This window comes from Nipponia nippon, unplaced genomic scaffold (assembly GCF_047370975.1).
Source record: "Nipponia nippon isolate SJK-2023a ecotype South Korea unplaced genomic scaffold, ASM4737097v1 scaffold_14, whole genome shotgun sequence".
In the NCBI taxonomy this organism is placed as follows: domain Eukaryota; kingdom Metazoa; phylum Chordata; class Aves; order Pelecaniformes; family Threskiornithidae; genus Nipponia; species Nipponia nippon.
Genome location: NW_028262330.1, coordinates 12,494,837 through 12,515,385, shown reverse-complemented (window position 1 = coordinate 12,515,385; position 20,549 = coordinate 12,494,837). Strand labels below are relative to the sequence as shown.

The 20,549-nt window shown below is 54.4% G+C and overlaps 1 protein-coding gene across 7 annotated transcripts in view; it reads left to right on the top strand.

The window, feature by feature from the left end:
• The first annotated feature begins 9,945 nt into the window (after positions 1-9,945).
• NDEL1 (nudE neurodevelopment protein 1 like 1) overlaps positions 9,946-20,549 on the top strand; it is a 29,991-nt gene continuing 19,387 nt past the window's right edge. For 3 of the 7 annotated variants that reach the window (XM_087751309.1, XM_009463275.2, XM_087751308.1), the window contains exon 1: positions 19,325-19,422. In XM_087751309.1, the coding sequence (XP_087607435.1) occupies positions 19,337-19,422 (86 nt within the window). In that variant the 5' untranslated portion in view covers positions 19,325-19,336. Of the gene's footprint in view, positions 10,086-10,332; positions 10,451-10,485; positions 10,715-11,124; positions 11,146-19,324; positions 19,423-20,549 lie in introns of those variants that run through there. The other 4 variants (XM_087751311.1, XM_087751310.1, XM_087751313.1 and 1 more) reach the window with 4 other exon arrangements.

Here is a 20,549-nt window from a genome sequence, read left to right as displayed (position 1 = left end):
TCCAGACAGATTGTGCCAGGGCTGAGGTTGCACAGTCACCCCTGGGGTAAGCGTCCCCATCCCCTGGCCCCTCCTTGAAGCTGCTGGAGGTGCCATGTCTGCTTACACCCACCAAGATGCTGGACTGCTGGACAAGTGATCTGGGCCAGCAAGAGCATATTTGGGGCAGCCAAGCATCTCCCCAGCTTCAGTTTGCTCTCTGCTGGCACCAAGGCGGGGTGGCAATTCCTGTTTCCCATACTTTGAATGCTCTCCGCAGTCGGAAACTATGATCTCATGGCTCTATACATAGGCACTGGAAAAACGAGTCTGCCTCCCTTTGCTGCTTTGACCACACCAAAATCAAAGGGATTTTGGCATATCATCGCCATGGCTCTGTCAGCAGTTTCGTTCTTTCCCAGACACAGCTTTTCTCAGTGCCTTTGCCCCATTTTCACGTGCAGCAGCATCTTTCCTGAGTGACAGGATTGAGTCTGCTGGTGCCTAAAGGACAAGAAACCAGGTTCAGGGGCAAAGCGAGTCCCTAAATGCTGCCTGTATTTTTTTCTCAGCCTTTAAGAAGTACAGATCATGGCCAGTGTTTCAGCCCCCTTGAACCCAATGCAGGGCCAAGGGCTCCAGGATCCTTTTATCCAAGCAAGAAGGTGGCACCAGGCTCAGCTTCTCTCCAGGGACCACAGCTGAGACCTGGGGTCGGTGGCTTCCAGTGAACAAGGGACATTTCTGACCCAGAAGAGGACACAGCGTCGCTGCAGGGTCAGGGTGGCTGGGGTCCCTTCCCTGCAACCATGATGGCTTTTGGGCAGAGCTTTGCAGCCTTTTGCAAGCACAAGAGGATGCTGCAGAGACAGCCCTTGTCTTCCACAGCATTACCCAAACCTTCCACTCTCAGCGACCAGGTGGGGAGGAGGGAAAACGTTATTACATATAGCTATGTGAAAGTGCTTGTTTTCAAAGCACATTTAAAGCCAGAAGATAGATATATACATGAGCCTGGTGCCAGGCAAATATTCACTATAGATCTCAATATTTCCATATGGAAATTTGCACTTCTCCAAATCATAACAGATGAAGCAGGGACATTTCCAATGAGCAGAGACATGTCTCCCCACCCCATGGCTCAGCTGGGGCCAAGATCCTGGTGGGAAAAATCCCAGATTTATTCTTGATGGCAAGATGCACACAGGGAGCTTTGCCATGCAGCCACAACCCATCCATGGGGCCGGTGGCCTGGAAAGGCTGGGCTGGGTGAAGTCTCTGGCTTTGGAAGTCTGTAAACAAATGACTGCCAAAAGCTGCAGGAGGGATCACTGTGCCCATGTCTATATTCTCCTCTCTCGGTGCCATGAGTGGTCCATGAAATGGTGGCTGTGGTGGCCGGTGTCCCTGCCCGGTGGTCTCGGTGTGTCCCTGGTGAAGCTGCAGGGCAGGTCCGGTTGCAGTGCAGTGGGGATGCTGCCCCTCCTGTCTCTCCTCCAGCTCCTTTCCATGCTGGGCTTGTTACACCATTTGCACCATATTCCCCATCACCCTGGGGCCAGCGCGCCTGCCCCATCCCTCCCAGGGCACGGCCAGTCCTCCCAAACCCCCCCAGGTTTTCCCTTAGCAATGCTCAGCCTGCAAATCTGAGGCTTTATAGGAGTTTCTGCTTGGCCCATTCTCCTCCCACCTCTTCCCAGCCCCAACTTACATGGTGAGTAGTTGGCGTTGGTGGGAATGAGGTGAAGGGAAGGGGTGGAAAAAGTAAATCCGTGTTTCACCTTAGGCCAGGGAGATATTTCCAGCTGGGGAAGAAGCTTAGTGAAGCAAAACTACTTTCCCAGGGCTGCATCATGCTAGTGGAGGGTCCAAGGGTCCTGGCCCCTGTCTGAGTTATATCCAGTCCCATGCTGTCAAAAATAAAGTCACATAGCCCCCTTAAGGGGCTTGGGTGCCCCCGAGCTCGTCCATCTTTTCCCATGCTTGCTTTGCTTGAATTCAGAGTGGGAAAATCAGTGTCTTTTCCTTCTGGGTCTCTCCATCCCGCCTGTCAGGCACTGGCAGGATGGAGACCCACCATCAAGATCGTGATTTATCCAGGATGGCCCAAAACACCTAGCAGAAGCTCTTCCTTCAGCTTTCTCCTCAGTGCTTTTTTGCCGTGCCCAGGAGGTGGTGCTCTCGGATGTCCTTTGGCCACCCTGAAAACAAAAGGCCGGGGTGCACTGAAAAAAAGCCCTGAGCTTGCCTCTGCAGAGCTGCCATGGTCTGGAGCTGGTGGTCCCCACCAGCTGGGACGCTGCCTCTTCCCCACCAGGATGGATGGGATCTGCTCATCCTCCTGACGATCAGAAATTTAGGTCCAGTCATTTGACATGACGAATGCTTATCAAACACCACGGAACAACTGGGTACGTCCCCAAAGCCCTCTCCGATCTCTGTTTTCCCATCAGATGCTGCACGCTTTGCGAAGAGACCTGCATGGTACCTAGGCATCACAGCTCCGACCTGCCCCTGCCTCCCTGCGGCTGGCAAGAAACCCTCCCAGGAATGACCCTGAGCCTGGCATGAGCCCTTGGAGCCTTATTCTGGCACCAAATATTGGGGATTTGTCCCATGCAGTCCATGCAAAGCCACACAGCCCCATGGTGCATGGGGTTTTCCCACACCTGGGAGGGCAGCTGCAGTCTCCAAGGGCTCCTTCAATGTTTTTTCCCCCCGAAGGTGCCCTCCACCAAGCCAGGCATCAGCTCATTGCAGGAGATGCCTCAAGAGAGTCTGGGGGCAGCCCAAATGCAGTTGCCTGAGATGATGAGCAAGACCAGGGCTGCACAAACCCCCGTGGATGTGGTGGAAAGATTTGGCCCACGTCCCCCTCCCCTGGCCCAGGGCTGCCTCCCCATGCACCTCCCCATTTCCCTGGCCCTGGTCCCACCTCACATCCCACCCCGGCCCCTCCGGGATGCTGCTTGACGCAGGCGGGAGTTGCTGCAATGGTAATCCGCGGCATCATGTGTGTAATGGAGAAACAATACAGCTTTGAAGCGAGCGGGCAGATGCTCGGGGGAGAAGAAGGCGTCTATTCAGGGCAGCAGCCAGGGCAGGCAGCTGCCCACTTGCCTGCACAGAGCACCAGGCCGCCAGGGCTGCGGTCACCCAGGGCTCACTTTGGGGGTCCGGCCAGCCCAGCGGCTCAGCCCCCTTTCTGGCGCAAGAGCCAGGATGGGGAGCAGTGTATCAAAACCCAGGAGGGATCCCTCATCAAATATAATGGTCGTATTAAATGTGGCCAAACGACAGCAGATTGTCCCCTTGCTTGTCCCCCTGCCCCAGTGCCCACACCAGCCCCTCGGGGGAAGCACACAAACCCAATGTAGACCCACCACAGTCCCGGTGACCCGTCTCTGCCGTGCCATGAGCCATGCCACCCCAGGGACATTTTATCACCAGTGTCCCCTGCAGCAGATGGCATTGCCTGGCTCTTTCACACCATCCCCTCTGGCTGCCTTTTTACCAGGCAGCTCCCTCGAGCCTTATTCTGGGGGACACAGCATAGAAACCCTGCAATGTTAGCAGAACAGGCTGCTGGGGTTAGGAATCTGGGGCCCTTTACGAAAAGGGGATGTTCCCCAAGGTTTTGGCTGCCAGGCTGTGTTGCAGTTTGGGTTTTTCCTCCAAGACCTGGCTCCTGGAGGGCTGAGATTGCAGAGGGGTTGCTGCCTTTAACAGGAACAAGTGGAGGTCAGCTTCTCGCCCTGCAACAACACACATCCTAGAGCAGCAAGGAAAGGAAAGGCCCAATAAAAGGAGCACTAAATACTTGATTTGTGTTCATTTAGTGATTTTTCCAGGATCTTACAACCACACAGTTGGTGTGGTGCTGTGAGTGGAGAGTTTTGCAGGCAGAGCTGCTCCACCACCCAGGACCGCTCGGTGGGCCACCGACCAGAGAAACCCAAGTGGGTTATGGAGAGGAGGATGCTCGGCACAAAGTGCCCAGACATGCTGGCACGAGGCAGGAGGGCTGTCCTCCCCGTCCCGCCATCGTCTGGGGTCTGCAGTCCCCATAGTCAAAATAAGGGAAGGATAACCCCAGCCTTCCCTTCCAGCTGGGGTCAGATGGAAAAAAAAGGGTCCTGAAAACCCCTCAACCCACAGTGTCCCACGGGGGACAGGGCGTGTGGTGCCTGAGTGTCCCCTTCTGTCCTGGAGGGATGATGGGTCCAGCGCAGTGACAGGCTCCCGAGCCGGCATCGGGGCCGTGGCTGCTGTCACAGCAGTTTTCCACATCTCCTGGGCCCTCCACGTCCATCGTTAGGGACTCCCAGGAAAATGGGCACAAGCAGACCCAGGGTCCCTAAGGTCCCTGCACCTCATGAGCAGCTGAGCAATAATCAAGAAAATCAGCGTTTCAGGGTGGCTCTGCTTTTGACAGGCAAGCTGAGCTGCAAACTAGTATTTTTAGGAATCACTGGCAAACTCTGTTGAAGGAAGCGATTTGGCAAATATTGCCCAGGCGCTGAAGTCTGCACTCAGATTAGTCAATAAAAATAGCTACATTTATAAAAAAAAGTCTCTGTATGGGTGGATACAGCCAGCTCAGAGGGGGACTTTGGGTGCAGGATAAAGGGAGAATAAATGAAGTGAACCCGTTGTTGAATACAACAGAGGTTTTTGCTGCCTTCATGCTAGAAGAAATATGCTGTTAAGAGTCAGCCCTTCCCCTGGCCCTGGATCTGGCCAGCCCTCTGGCCAGGCAGCGTGGCCCCCGCACTGAGTTCTCGCCCCGGGCTGACCCGCAGAGGATGGGAGTCCTTCATCCCCTGGCGAGCCATGGGATCTGGCTGCCGGCTGGTGGCAGCCGCTGCCCTAATGAAGCTCCTCGTCCTGAAGCTTTTACCTGACCTGCCTTTCCCTGGGCTGTCTGGGTAGCAATCCCGCTGGGCCGTCTGGGTACGTCCCAGGAGGGCGCTGGGTATCGGTGACACATGGCCAGTGGTCAGCCCCCAACCTCCTCCCTCCCTGAAAATCAGCCCCGGGCTGCTGCAGGCGTTGCAAGGGCAGGAGCCGTGGCCGTACACTGCACTCGGCTTCATCCAGACCTGCTTAATCCTGGGGAGCAGAGTCCCCCCGGCCATGCCGCAGAGCGGCGGCGTGGCACCGAGTGGCTTTGCTTTCCTGGCTGTTGCATCATCCCGGGCAGGCTGCCGGGACATGGCGCGTGCCGGGCAAGCTGAGACTCAGCCAGCCCTGCTACCGGCAGTGCCAGCGGCTGGGGGACACGCCATCACGGAGCCATCGGGGCCCCTGCCCCAGGGCAGAGCCTTGGGGTGTCCCTGTCTGCAAAGCCTCGGCGAGGGGGCTGGGCAGGGAGCACTGAGGGGCTCTGCCAGGGCCAGTCGTCCCCTCCCAGAGCCATGGCTCTGCCACGTCCCCCCAGAGCTGTTGCCTATGGACCCCCACTCCCCAAAGCCCTCCTAGACCCTCGCCTCTCCGGACACTTCCCACAGCATTGCCCTGCCACAGCCCTGCACTCCCTGCATCACCCTCAGTCCTGTCTCCCCCCAGTCTCATCTCTCCCCAGATCCCTCCCAGTTCCAATCCACCCCACATCCCTACCAGCCCCATCTTTCCCTATACCTCTCCCAGCCCCATCCTTCCCTGCACAGCCTCCCGTATCTCTCCCCGCCCCAGCCCTACACCCTCCCCATCCCAGTCCCACACCTCCTTACATCTCCTCCAGCCCCATCCCTCCCTGCATCCCCCCCAGTCCCATCCCTCCCCATGCCCTTGCTGGGGGCACACAGAGCTCACAGAAGCCGCATCTCGAGGGCTCCACACAGCCATGATTCAGCCCGTTGGGTTACAAGGATGAAATATTGCCGCTGCTGTTGTCATTGTAGCACTTGGATGGGGACCATGGGTAGGTGTGAGCAGCAAATCTTGCGTGCAGATGGCAGGTCCTGCCCCAAACGCCAGCCAGGGAAGGAGGCAGCGGGGTGGGGGTACAAGATCATGGCTCTTTGGAGGCAAACATCAGTCTGGGCAGAGATCTGATACACCCCAGCACTTGCCAGCACTGAGGCCGGCAGACTTGTGACATGGGGTCCTCAGCGGGACCTGTGCGAGGCAGAAGGCTGAAGGCCTGGGGTCACCTTTCCCAAGCCCAGCAGTGACCAGGCTCAGCCAGTTCAAGCCCCACAAAGCTCCTGAGGTGCAATGAGTTGGCAGTTCTCAGACGACGTCCCATGGGCAATGCTCACAGCTCCAGAGCCACAGGCAGATCTGGATGCTGCCACCCAGCACAGACCAGTGCCCAGCTCCCCAGGCTGTCTCCCACTCCATCCCAGCTTCTCCTTCACCCAAAGCCTCCTTTCTCCTACAGCTGCTGGTCCTGAGGGCTGCTGCCGGCCCTGGCGCCCTGCCAGGTCCCCCCCGCCATGGCCGCGGCAGCTCAGGCACTGCTTTGCCTTGCTGACAAGCAAATCCTTCGCCGCGCAGCATCCAGCTCTCCCCCAGCTGCTTCAGCTGGTTAAGGCGTACGGGCAGATAGGCTTAGTGCTGCTGGAGTTGGGGAGACATCAGGGGAGATACCAGCAGCCCCATGTGTCCCACTGGGAATGTGTCCCCTCTTTGGCTGGGCTGCTCCCAGCTCCGTCCCCCCAGCCTGGATGCTCCTGGAGTCAGCAAGACACCCCTCCAAGGCAGGGCTTAGTGAGAAAATCCCTGTCCCTCTCAAAAAAACTGTCCCAGTGGCGATTTCTCCCTCTTGCACCTCCGCCAGCATCTCCCCAAGGGATGCCCAGGACTACCCGCACGTTGTGGGGCCCCACGTCTGGGCCAATAATTCCCAGCCCATAACCGATCCCCCAGGGGCCCACGCCCACCCTGTACCCCACCCTTTGGGGCTGTCCCCCCCACGGGTCTCCCTGCGCCATGGCACAGCCCTTGCAAATATATAACCCATCCCGCCCCCGTGTCCCCCCGCTCTCTCCATGCCGAAACGACCTCCGGCAGCCCCACGCCTGGACCGTGGGACAGCCCCGGCTCCTGCCCACGCCGGGTCCCCCCGCCCCCGTGAGAGACCCCCCCTTCGCTCGAATCCATTACGGTTGCCTTGTCTCTTCCCAGCTTTTCAGCGGAGGGGCTTTTGCTGGCGAAACACAGACATGGCTCGGCCAGCGGGAGACACGGCGGCATTGTGCGGCCGCTAATGCTAAGTGACTGCTCCTTTGTGCGGCTGGAAGCGCTGAGCCCCTCGGCGAATGCATGGGAACAGCTCTGGCTTACAATGGGGTGCAGCCGGGAGCGACCTCAAAGCAAACATTGACTTAAAAATCAGTGTTAACCAGGCAGGCACACCAGACCTCTTGGGAAATACAGCCTCCGCCAGTGCTACGCCTTTGTCGCCTGAGGCAAAGCCTCGCCAGGCTGGGACACAGGTGGTTGGTAAAGGCAGCTTTGATGGAGCTGGTGGCATCCATCCTTGGTCCTAGAGATGCTGAGCTGGTGTGAGCAGCTGGCTGGGACAGCGGTGCCACCAGACGTAGAGAGAGGCAAAGGGTATTTCATTAACCTAAGCACCCAGCCCAGGAAAGAGGGATCGGGGAGCTCAGGTTGGGGTTTAAAGGATCCCACTGGAGAGAAAAGAGACCAGGGCTGTGCCACTCCACAGATGCCCCTGGGGAAATTCATTTAGCATCGCATAGATATTCCCTTGGCACTTTTATAAAGAAGACACCCCCGCCCCAGCCCGCAGTCCTTTCCAGCGGCCTCGCAAGTTGCGATCTCTGTCACGACTGTAGCAAGGTTGCAGATCCACGCTTGGGTTATCCAGCCCAGCGAGGCACCCCCAAGCAGCCTGGGTACTGGTGCGCAGACCGGAGCCAGGAGTGGCACTGACCCCTGCCTACCGCAGACAGATGTCCAGAGGTGCGGACAGACGTACAGAGAGCCCTCACACCGCCGCAGGTCCTCAGCGAGAGCTCAGCTCGTATCCTTGCAGACGACTGTACTGCACCTTCGTCCCCTTGTGGGGCCCCTCTGTAGAGTGAGGGAAAAAATGCACCAGAACCATGTGGGATGCACGATGCAAGCGGTGCATGGCGTTTGCTCTTGGCTTCTGAAGCGCAGTGAGAAAATCAGGCACCCAGCCTGCTCCAGAGCGCGATGGTGGGCACCCAGCCTGCTCCAGAGCCCAAGGATGAGCATCTGACCTGCTTCAGAGTGTGCTGGGTACCCAGCCTGCTCCAGAGCATATTGGTGGGCCCCTGACCAGAGCTGGGCTGTGCACACTCAGCACCGCCAGCTCTGGCTGCTCCCAGCTCAGAGCACCACAGCGCTGGATGCTGGGAAAGGAGATGTTCTCCCAGCCAGGCCTCCAGCTTCTGCACAGCTGCCTCAATCTCCTGCTCTGCCCTCCAGAGAGGGTTTCAGAGAGCCAAGAAGGAGGTCAGCTGAAGTGAGAAGGTGGGAGGTGGATGGGGTGGACCAGGGCTGTGAACATCACCTGCGTCAGCCGGGTGCGGCCAGGCACAGGGGATACAGTGGAAGGTGCACAAATATGCACTGGGAAAAGGCTCTGTTTCCAAGAGGGATGAGACAGCTCCAAGGGCAACTTGCCACCAGAATGACTTCTCACAGGACGCTGTGGCTTCCCCACCTCTTGCAGCCTCTAATTCAGGTGCAGTGTGTGGCTCAGAGCCGCGCTCTGCTGCACGTCCCAGGCTCAGCGCTGACGCAGCTGAGCAGCATTTGTGGCCTTGTGTAATACCCACGTCACGCAGGGTGACCTGGAAAGTCCTGCGCAGGCATCGGGGGACACCCACAGCACTGGCTGGATGCCCGGCTGGGGAGGGAGCGGCGTGGGCTCTCCATCCTCAGGGTGTCCGCAACGACCCGTCCCATCCGCTGCAGGGAAAGGTGGAAAAGCACCCAAGCATCAGCCCTGGATAACCCCACGTATGGAGGGACGGGACATGGCAGAGGAGAGGCTGTGGGGACAGATGCGGGGACAGAGGTGGCCTTGGTGGCACCGTGCCCACGGAGGACACAGGCTGTCCCGACGAGAGCAGCCGGCACGGCCGCAGTTTCGGCCACCACCGCGCCACGCTGCCGGCAACGTCAACCCACAGCAAGAGAAGCATGAGGGCATCCCAACAGCACGGCCTGCCGCTAATGACAGACCGGCCAGCTAATTACAGAGGGCAGGAAATTAAAGCATGCAAACGAAGCTTAAGTATCAGGTCAGCACGAGGCAGCCGGGCGGCCGGCTGCGGGCAGGCCCCGTCCAGGAGGCACCACGGAGGCAGCCTGCCCTCCCCTGCCCAGGCATGTGCGGAGGGGACGAGGGCAGCGATGCGAGGCCACCCGCCAGAAGGGAAATGCTGTGCTGGGAAAGCTGGGAATAGCAGGGCCAGGATGGACAAGGATGGTCTCGGAGGCCACGGGCTGCCCTAAGCCTGGCTGGGGGCCAGTGGGGTCCCCGGGGGGTTCAAAAAGCGTCTCCCCACAGCGGGTGTCCCTGCTCCACGGGCTGTTTTGGGACAGAAAAGCCGCGCAGGGAGCAAGGGAGCGGCTGCAAGGGCGGGGGCGAGAACGGAGGGCAGCTCGGCGGCCGGGGCCGGGCTGGGGTGCCTGCCCGCTGCCCCGCTCGCCTTCAGGGGTGGATCTTCAGGGCCCCGGGTCTGCGGTGCCGGTGCCTGGGCCTGCCCCTCCCGGGGGCAGCGGGGGACAGGGAGGGGGCAGCTCCCAAATGCGGTAGGAAGGGAGAAGGGCGGGACGGGCGGCGGGCTGTGCCCGGGGGCGGCCAGCGGGACGGGGGCGAGCAGCCGGGGGACCCGCACGCCGCGCTGGGGCAGGGTGCCGGCGGGACGGCGGCGCTTCCCGGCCGGGGCCGGGGCCGGGGCCGGGGCCGGGACCCCCGCCCCACGTGGAGGCGGCCCGGGGAGGCCCCACCCCTCGCCCCGCCGCTTGCGTGACGCCATGTCCCCGCTCCCCGCCCTGCCGTTGCATCACGGGCGCGGCCCCGCCCCCCCGGAGTACCCGGATGAGGGAGAGCCGGTGCCGGCGGGCGATGCTGCGGCTGTGACAGGGGATGCGCCCCGGTGAGTGGCGGCGGGGGCCGGGGATCCCGGCGGGGGAGGCGCGGGGAGGACGGCAGGGGGACGCGGCCGCGGCGGGGGGCGGGGGGGGTTCCCCTCACGGTGCCGGGGGCTGCGGGCCCCGCACCGCTCCGCCGATTGGCTGCAAACTGACAACGGGGCAAGTCCCGCCCTTCCCCGCCCGCTGTTGGCTGGCGGCGCAGCCCCGCCGCCTCCCATTGGAGGAAACGAGTGCCTGTCACTGCCCGGCCCGGCTCGGCCCTGCCCGCCCGGCCACCGCCCTGCGCGAGCCGGGTGCCCCCCTCCGTCGCCGCCTGCGGGGAGGGCCGCCCGGCACAGCGGCCTGCGCGGAAAAGCCCTTTTTAAAGGTATTTTCAGCCGAGCGTGACGGAAGGAGCCGCGGCTGGTCTGGGAGCGCCTTCCCGCGGGTTTGCCTGAAAACTCCCGGCTTTGGGGCCCCGAGCTGCCGCTCTCCCGGGGTGCTGGCGGCGCCGGGGCTGCGGGCGCCTGCCGTCGGCGGGCCCGCAGGGAGGAGAGGCGTTTTCTTATCGCACCATCGCGTCTCGCTTCCCCTCGTCGCGCCTCGGAGACGGACGCCGGCCTGCGAACGCGCCGGGTTGTGGCGAGCCCGGGTCAGGGTGCCTGGCGGGGAGGGAGGGGGGCTGGGGCGGCTCTGGCAGCCCAGCGCCGCTGGCTGTGGCAAGGGTCGGGCTGAAATTGCAGAATTGGGATGGGTTAAGCCAAAACTGCCCAAGCTACGGAGCCCGTCCAGCTGCTGAGCTATTCCTGGCTGCCCCCTGGTCTGCAAGGCGGGGTGGCTCACCCCCAGGCTCGCCTTCCCCGGGGCCCTGGCAGTCCCCTCGGGTGGAGAGGACGCTTCGCCTCCTTGCCCTCTGCTTAACCGTGGTGGGCTGTGCTCCTGTACATCCCCGCGCCGCCCCAGGGAGGGGGGCAGCCGGGGTGGCTTGGATGGTGGCGAATTGCTGTTGACTTCACTCCTTCCTCAGAGCGATATCCGAATGCAAAGGGACTTTACCGTGTGCGTGTGCAGAAACGCGCCCGGGTAAGTTCGGTGACGTTCCTGGCTGTTATCGGGGAGCCCGGCTGCTCCCGTTACAGGCACTGCGCCTCCTTGGTAGGTGGCTTTGTCCCAGAATGTTTATTTTTCTGTCATCCGTCCCCAGTCACAGACGGGGAACTGGACATATGATTTGCCTCCGTTCTCATAAAATACTTGGTAGATCAGATGCCTAGGGTACACCTCTATTGAATATTTTTCAGTAATTCTGTGCGGCTTTTTGTCTGAGGTTTTTATCGCCTCCCTCTCAGCTTAGTGAGTCCTGCTGTATTTCGTATGAACATGACCAAACTCGAACAGTCCCTGCCTCGTACTCCCAGTTTGATGAGTCTGACCCGAATTGCAGCAGACATGCCGTAAAGGATGAACACATCCGACACGAGAGGAAATACATTACTAGAGTTAGACTTCCAGTTAAGTGACTTCTCATTAACGCATCTCTCCCTCCTTCCGAGGGAGGAGGAGAGCTGTCCTCACCCACCCGCAGCTCAGCTTCATCGCTCTTGACCAGTTTGTGCTGGGAGTGTTCGGTGACTCAGGGCTTCTCTCTTCCCTTGGAAACTGTCTTGATTTGGTCATGAGTGCAGAGAGGCAGAGGGCACTTTTGGGGGCCTGTGGCGTTTATTGCCCTGGGAGGTGGTTAAGTATGTGAAACCACAGTAGAAGAGTTCTTTGGATATTGAAGCAAATTTTTTTTCTTTTTTTTTTTTTCTTTTTTTCTTTTTCCAGAAACAATTCCTGGGCACTGCAGAGGGTAGGTGGCCTTGTCAAGGTCAGTGTTTTGTTAGAGGTATTAGTAACTGTAAGAGGAAGGAGCTGTCCTGGGGCAGAAAAGTGACTAGGAGGCTTTTATATTTATTTATTTATATTTAAACTTGGTGTGTCAGCAATGTGACTGCACAGACATGCTGGTTGATAGTACCAGTGAACTGCGGTTGTGCAGGATATGGCAGGTGGGGGTAAGTAGTGTGTTTTTTGGATTAACAGTGTGAGGTCTGCCCTGGAAGAGATCCTCTGTCTTGCTTTCAGACCCAGACCTGGCTGGGCTGTGTATTCATGTTGTAGACGTGGAGGCAGAGCCCAGGCATTCTCCTTTTGGTTCACACGTGAAAATTTGATCCTGCATGTCATTGGGAGTTACAGAGGTGAAGGTATGTGTTCAGAGGCATAGTGATTTAATTTCCTTCCCCTCTCTTCAGGGTAAAGCCCTCTTTTTTTTTTTTTTTTTTTTTTTTTTTTTTCCCTTCCTGACTCTTTAGAGGTTGCAGACATGTGAGATAATTCCTCATTTGGTGGAGGAGAGAGAAGAGAAAGAAAAAGAAGAAAGTGGAGAGAAAACAAAAGACTGATGGTGTCTGTGACCTTCGTGCCACAAGGAGTCTTGTCTCTGGAGACATGTCTGGGAGTAGATTACCAAAAACTGTGTTGAAGCAAGCTGTCTTTTCACTACTGTACTGCGTTCGTCCGTGGGCAAAACAAGACATACCCATCAAAGCATATTTTTCTTTATATGATCATGTCCCTTGAGGGCTCTTCTGTCGATACAGCTCGGTAGCAGGTTGTGCTGCTTCCCTCTCCCGATCAATGTAGAGTTTGGGGATTTATTTTTAACTCTCATCTTGTTAAGTGCTTACTGAAGAGACCTAAGGCCCTCTCTGCTGATGGCTGGCCTGTGACTAGCTTTTGGGTCGTATTTTTCAAAACCATTTTTCCCTCCCTGGCACTGGTAGAACTTTAGAGATGTAAAAGCAACAGAATTCAGTCCTCTTGGAAGAAACCTGTGCTAAGTGCTTTTCCCTTTAAGTTTTTTGGTCACTTGTCATTCTGCAGTGTCCAGAAGCATCTTAGCCCTCTGGCCACCGCCTTTCCAGGGAATGTCGTCATCGGGATGATATTAATTGCTGAGATAATAGGGAGGCCCAAGGGACCTGTGTGCTGTCATTTGTTGCGAGCTCTTTGCTGTGTGTGTCATAAACTCTCAGATAAATTCATTGCTTCTGGGTAGGATCCTCTGTAATTTTTCAAGTTTTAAAGAGAAACCAGGCTACTGTGAGTTCAGGAAGATGCAAGTCGGGTGGATAACCTCCAGAGGTGGCGAGGGTGCAGGGGCATGGCAGCTTGTGCCAGCTGTCAGCCTCCGTGGTGCAGTCAGGATCAGTGCTCCTGGTGCTCATCATATCTCACCCACTGTCCTAAGAGGTGGTTTTCCAGAGAGCAGAGACTGAGGCAGGGACAAACATATCCTTTTCACAGCATTAATTTCCTTCTCAGTTTGCTGTTTACTCCATCCCCTTCTGCTCTGTGGGGATTCATCCCTCTGGGTTTCCCGGCTATGTAGCTGGGAGCAAATCATTCTGGTGGTCAGGTCAAGGTTGTTCTGGGACATGCACGTCTCCAGGGGCCTTTTCTTCATCTCTGCAGATACTGAACCTGCATCAGGAGTATCAGCCTCTTCAGTTTTTCTTTTTTAAGGTGCTTCAGTGGCGTTACTTGGGAAGAAATAGAGGTCGCATGTCTTAAACTTCCCATGTTTATGAAAGGGATAAATGTGTTTTAATACTAAATTCTAATGCCTCTGGTAGTTGTAGCTTGATTTCTGAAAAGAGGCTTCTTGCCTCAGTACCTTTCTTCTGGTTTCAAGGCTGGCATTCCAGTGCTGGCTAACTCATCAAGGGTTCTTTTGCCCCACTGGGTATCATATACTCACAGGGTGTGTGAGTCTTGACCATGTGGTGTAAAGCATACCTGTTTTGTTTGATTAATAAGGCTGATTCCATGAGAGGCTGTTGAGATAAGAAGCCTTCGCTGTATGGTGCTTGGTTATCTTAAAGGCTTTTAGTCCGAACCTGACACAAAGTTCCTGCGGGTAGCATTTGGTTATTTTCTGCCTCCTGTGCTGTCCAAGTTGGAAATGCAGGATTTGTTATTATGCCAGAGGAAGGAGTGTTGTGCTGATGCTGTGCTCTCTGACTTTCTTTTTTTCCTGAAAGCTCATATGCTGCTGTTGTAAGAGGCAAGGAGGCATTTGTTGTGGTTCACCAGAGAACATTCAGTTCAAAAATAGCATTGCAGGAAAAGACAGAGGTTTGTTTTCCGAAGCAGCGATGGAAGCAGGCAGCCTTCCAAAACGCATATGTGAAAATACCTCCAACTCCTATTTCAGGATGAGATAAACAAGCACAAATTGATTGATGAAATCTAATCCATGGCTTTTGTTTGTTTGTTTGTTTTCCATATTCTAATAAGTGAAAGACAATGCAAATTTGCTTTGATTTTTGGCTGTAGGGCTCAGGTTCCTTTGCTTTGAATCCTGATTGGGTTTTGGAAAAAAAATCCAGAGCTTCAGGGGCTTGGGGGGTGGGTTACCTGTTGGTTCTCGTGGTTTGAGAAGGTGAAGAATGGTGGAAACAAGATTTCTTCTGCTTTTCTGCCTGTGAATCAGCATAAAACGGGAAGAGGAAGGAGCCATGGTTGCTGACAGCCCTTCCTGCTCATCATGGCGGCTCTGGATGGTGCCAGCACTCGATGGCAGAGTCGTTCCCTGCGAGAAGGGGATGACTGCGGCAATTATGTGGCGCTTGGCCATTTTGGGGCCTCTGATAGCCAGAAGGGGTTGTTATCTTGAGAACTGAAGGCCAGATGTGAGCTTGGCAGAATTTCTTTATCAAGTCTTATTTTAGGTGGTTACTTGTTTAATTCCAAAGGTCAATGGACATTTGCATTGCCTTTGGTGGCAGGGCAGCAACGTGTGGACGGGGGAGTCCTGTCGCACTTGAGTAGCCTTGCTTTGCTTAATTCTTCGTGTTTGGTGTCTGAAAATATTGGGCAAACAGGATTGTGAGGAAGAAAGCTGATGGCCTCTGTGCAGAAAAACGACCTGTTCATGAACATTAAATAATATTAATTCAGTTTATATGGCAAATATTTTTAAGCTAGTTTTAAATGGGAGAATGTGGGGCGATTAAAATCGGGAAGAATGGTTTATCCAGCCACTTGAGATGCTGCAGGTACGTCCTGGGTGAGCTGCAGCTGCCTCCGAGCAGTGCTTAAAACCATTTTGGACGTGCTTCTATAGCTCATCCTTACCGCGATGCGTCAGTGAATTGAGTTGGCTCTGAGAGCGGGGAGGAGCAGATTCCCGACTGTGGGAAGGGGTGGGTAACAGTCGAAGCATCGTGTTGTATTTCAGGCTTCGTGTTTTGACCTGATATTTGATCCAAACCCTAGCAGCAGCCTCCCGTCACGTGGAAAGCCTGGGAAGCTTTTTTTCAGGTCCTGTGTTACACTTCAAGCTGTGTTTGTGTTTTCATGACTTAGCTGAAAGGTGGCTCCGTAAAGATTTCGGTTTGGCCTTGAATATAAGATTCCTGAAGCTACTTGAAAAATACTGTCTGCATGTTACTTTAGTTACTTTTGCTACATGTTGGATTCAGCCTTTGATTCTTGTAATACCCAGAGGATACTGAGCATCCCACTTGTAAGGAGGTGGGAAACCAGATTTGTCCTGTACAAAACCCCCTGGATTTAGAGAAGTTCTTAACCTACAAGCTGCATTTTTTTAGAGCAATCACAGCGTGGAAAAGCTGTTCCATGTTAACAGTGGAGAGCTGCTCTGTCCCGCTGACTGTGTAAGGGGAGACTTGAAAGGAGCCACCGCGTTTTGAACGTAGTTCTTGTTTGAGAGCTGCTTCGGATCCTGGAGTTATGCCCGCGTAGCTGAGTTTTCCCAGGGCGCTGCGTGAATGCTAAGCTGTGTTGTAATGAATTTCGAGTGGGCAGCAGCATAAGCCTGCTCTCATTTTCCCTGGAAGACGCTGCTGCATTGTCTTGTCTGTATCCTGAAAGCCTCAGTGTTGTTTGTCAAAGGCTTGATTCTGCAAGTGCCACGTATGCAAAGAAGCCCGTGAATAGGAAGGACTTGCCGTGCTGGTTCTCAGCTCCTCGCATAATGCCCAGAGCCAGGACAACCAGCAACAGGCTGAAGCAAAGCAGTTTTTGTTAAACTCTTGGTATTCCGTGGGCATCCGCTCTCCCACACGTGAGATGTTTAAAATTGTCTAGTTATGTTCTGATAATGCCCACGAGTTGCTTTCTGCCAGGCATGTGCTTAGATAGGCCTGTGTTTCTACGCCATAAATAGAGGGAATGCGCAAAGGTTGGCAGAAGTGAAGTGACTTACTTATGGCCATGTGTGTGCTGGTGGCAGGTTTGGAAGCTGTCTGCATCTCCCAACTCTCAGACTAATATTTTGGCCATGAACCACCTCGTTTGCAGAGTGCGTATATGTGCTCTTATCTCTTTCTCGTCCCTCATGCATGCGAGGGAAGACAAGTGGTGGTAACTGTGTACAAAAACTGGGATATGGATTTTGGAGCTTAGTATTGCACACTGGCGTTAGCACCTGATGCAGGTGTTCATGCAGTGCCGTTAGCTGATCAAAATCCATGCTGATAGCGTTAGGCACGATGGTAGATACGGGGCGTGGGTAATCATGAGCTATCACCTACTGAACCGAGGCGGGCAGGGGATGGTCGACTTGGAAAAGGCCAGCTTGCTCCTGCTGGGTGGGTTTGGGAAGGAAGAGTTGCTGCCGAGGGGCCTGAAGTACCCCAGGGCTGAATCTCCTCCCTCTGGAGGAAAGGAGGTCTGGAGGTCTAAAAGGAAAGGTTCTTTTGACAGGGGAGTGGGGAAAAAGAAGTCTCCTGCGTCGGTCGGTGGTGCCTCCGTGAGTAGTCGCGGGTGGCAGCAGCCCTTCCCGCGCAGGGTGCTGTGTTTGCAGGGGTTCCTCGGGCGTTTCTTCCCCAGGGCGTGCCCCGGGCGAGCAGACGGGAAGGAGTCTTGGCGTACCTTATCTCGGCTACTTCTAGGAAATGATGTAAGATGCTTCCTTGTACAAACTTTTTTCTAAACACATCCTGAATTTTGCTGACGGCTGGCTTCCTGGATGTTTACCTTTTGAGATCAGCTCCTCTGAAGCTGTGGGAGCTGACCCTGTTCTGTGCTACGCCTCATTTATTTTGGGGAGAATGTGCTTCTTGCTGATCTAAGCCTCTCGGAGTGTGCCAGTTTAGAGCTGAGTACCTTAGAGGGAAAGGTCAGAAGGCTTTTACTGGGGCGGTGTCAGGGAGATCAGCGCAGGACTGATGTTACAGACGGCACGCAGCGGGAGCCGCACCGAGCTGTTCACCTCTTCCTGGCGATCTGAATAGCAGTTCAGGAGCTGCCTGCCACATGCCTGAGCCACAGCAGATGTCTGCTGGCCTTAATGCGCCCGGCTGCGAAACCGCGACAGTTCGAGAGGTGATTCATGGGCTCCAGCTCCACTGTAAACAGTCTTTTGCATAGGACTTATGGTTTGTCCCTGTGTTGTGATGAAGCTGCCTTGGTAACAGGTACAACAACTGAATCAAGTACACCCGAAGAAATTTTTATCTGAAGAGGTACAGCAGGACTGAAAATACATGTGCTGGGGGAATTATAATGGCTCCACATGTATGTTTTGTTTTCTCAGTACAGGGCAGTGCAGAAAAGGAGACACCATCAGTTCTCTCGGGCAGCATGGAGACCTGATTCATGACAAACTTGCTTCTACAATAAAGCTGTAAAGTTAAATAAACACAGTGCGAGAGTTGGGGTGTTTTTGAGGTGCTTAGCACCCTCTGGATAAATTTGATCTTGTGCCCTTGGATTGTGGCAGCTGCAGTCTCAGCTGAAGAATAAATGTGCCAGCTCTGCCTCGCCTTATTTGTGAGATAAGTGCCAGTCTCTGAAATGAGCCTGTCTGCCCTCTGATGAAAGCATGGGATTGTTTTGTCCCACTTTTAGGTGTCTAAAATGTGGGTCACTGAGATGCAGGACGTATTAGCGTGACAATTCTAGGCCTGAAGGGACAGTGTTGGCTATTGATGCCTGTTAGAGTGTGAAAGTCAGACTTCTGGGTCAGCTATTACTGATTGATTGAGCTTGATGCAAGCATTGTTTAAAGCCTCTGCTTTGAAGAGAGAAGAGGTTGGTTTCAGCTTATTCTTTTCTGGGTGGTAATAACAGAATTTGAGTCTTGGCTTTTAGGAAGAAAAAAAGATGCCTACTCGTAAAAGAGTCGCAGGATTGCTTGGGGAGAGCTCAGAAATGGTACACGGTGTGGTGCATCTGCTGGCTGTGGTCAGGAACTGGGCCGATCTGAGCACTTCTCTTGGTCCTGCTGGGCATGGCAGGACCATGACCACCACCACATCATCTTCGTCAGCTTCTGAGACTTGGTGTGTGTCGAGGCCTCAAATGTCTTGTGTCCCCCTGGGCTGTGTATTGCTCCGTGACTGAGCAGCAGTACAAAAACTAGACGTTGGGTCGCGTTTCTTGTGCTGGCTAATAGCCGAGCAGCGATGCAGATGGCATCCAGTGGTCCAGGCAGCTGAAGAAAGGAGGTCCTTGTCCAGAGAGCGTGGTCCCCCTGCCTTGGCATGGGAAGCTGGTCCTCTGAACACCTCCGGGCTGGAAGCGCTGTTGTATGACGTGACCGTGTAATTTTATGAGAGAGGCTGATCTTCCTTGTGTCTGTTTGAGAGGACAGAGGGAGCAAAACCATGTGGGTAACTTCTGTTACCTGCACGTTTTACACGAAAGCAGGAATTAGCTAGGACTCAACATAGGAAAAGTAAACTGAATTTTAATCGCCGTATCACAGCGTGTTAGCGGTGTGTTTGTCCTCGTTCATTACATGCTTTTGCAGCTCTAACAGGAGTTGTAGTGTGCATCGCTGTGTTGGTGACGGGAGGCAAAATCTCTTTAAGAACATTTTATGAACAAAAGTGGAAACTGTGATAGCTGTAAATTTTAAGATCCGTATCAACTGTGGTCCTGAGTGACCTTGTGGCATTAACTGCTGTTTCAGTGGCAGGTACAAAATACAGCCAAAATTTCTGATCTTATTTCAGGCTGCTGCATGAGCATTTCCAGAAGCTGGGTAAAATTACGTTGCTTGTTGCGGCAGGTCTCTGTGCTGAATGACGCTTGTTGGGATCGTTAACATCCCGCTTGTGGGTGCCAAGTCTGGATGCTGCTGTCAGAAAGGCCGTGGTGATGAAGCCTAGTACTTAGCAGCAGTTTTGGGGATGGTCTGCCTGTCTGTTTATCCTGAGTGTGTTCTTATGTTTGTATCCTGCAGGTCGTATTGATCATGGACAGTGAAGAAATCCCGACTTTTTCAAGTCCAAAGGAGGAAACTGCGTATTGGAAAGAGCTTTCCTTGAAGTACAAACAAAGGTACTGTTGTAGATTTGCAGGCTGGATTTGGTTCTTAATGACCAGAACATTGTTTAATCTATTTCTCTGCCAGGCTACACCAAGACGGGTATTAGATATTTTAGAAAGAATCTCTGCATTTCCAGCTTTAAAACCAGCTTTAAAATTTCCAGCCTTGTGGGAGCCGAGTGTTTCTCGCACGGTGTTCCATGCCGTGAACTCCAGGCTATGTTTCGAGCATGTTTGAGCAAGAGCAGAGCCCTTTTGTGGTCATGTGCATCTTTGTATAATTAAAGTGCTGCCTTAAGTAGTATCTTGACGTTTTATCATAAGAAGGCGCCTTTGGGCTTGCCTTGTATCATTACTGTTCCCTCAAGCTTCTTGTAGTTGGATTACTGGTATGAAAAGTGGCTGATTTGGTGTCTGCTGCAATTTATTGTGAAGTGTGTTGTACCTCATAGTCTAGCCTGTACCAGTGGTTTGCATCCTTTAGGGAGCACAGGGCTTTTCGGGTACCAAAAACGACAAGAGAGGTTGCTGTCTTGAATAATGCTGTGCTTCTTGTGGGGCTGAGGTGTGGTTTGTTCGGGTTTTTTTTTTGGAGTGGGGAGCGTTGGAGGCTCCCAGTTTATTTTCTTTGGAAAGCTTTCTTTGCATTCAGTGTTACTCACGTGCAATTGAGGTGAAGGCAGTTAAACCTCTCTCAAGCCCAAAGAGCCCAAGGTGCAAGTTGCTTTTTTGTTTGGTTTGGGGTTTTTTTGGGGGGAGGTGTTGGGCATGTGGAGGGGCCTGTCCATGTGGAGAACCCTGAGCTGTTCTTGGGTGTCAGAAGCTTCCGTCTTAGACACCAATGGATATGTTGTTTCCCAAAGCCTCATTAGTTTTCTCTGCTGTGTGCTAAGAGCTGATCTATTATGTATGGTAAAGATGTACATCTAATAAGCAAAGTATGCAGAGTGGCTGCTTCTAGTAGTTAATAACTTGCAGTGGTATAAGGTAGGTATGTGCTGGCTTCCTGCCGAAGTGCTCAGTAATCTTAAGATTCAAACCTTCACGCTTTTCGAGAACCTTAAATTTCCAGTTAGTGCAGAGATCCAGAAACTGTTGTTCTCTCTTACAGTTTTTGACCAAAATCAGGTTAAACGTTT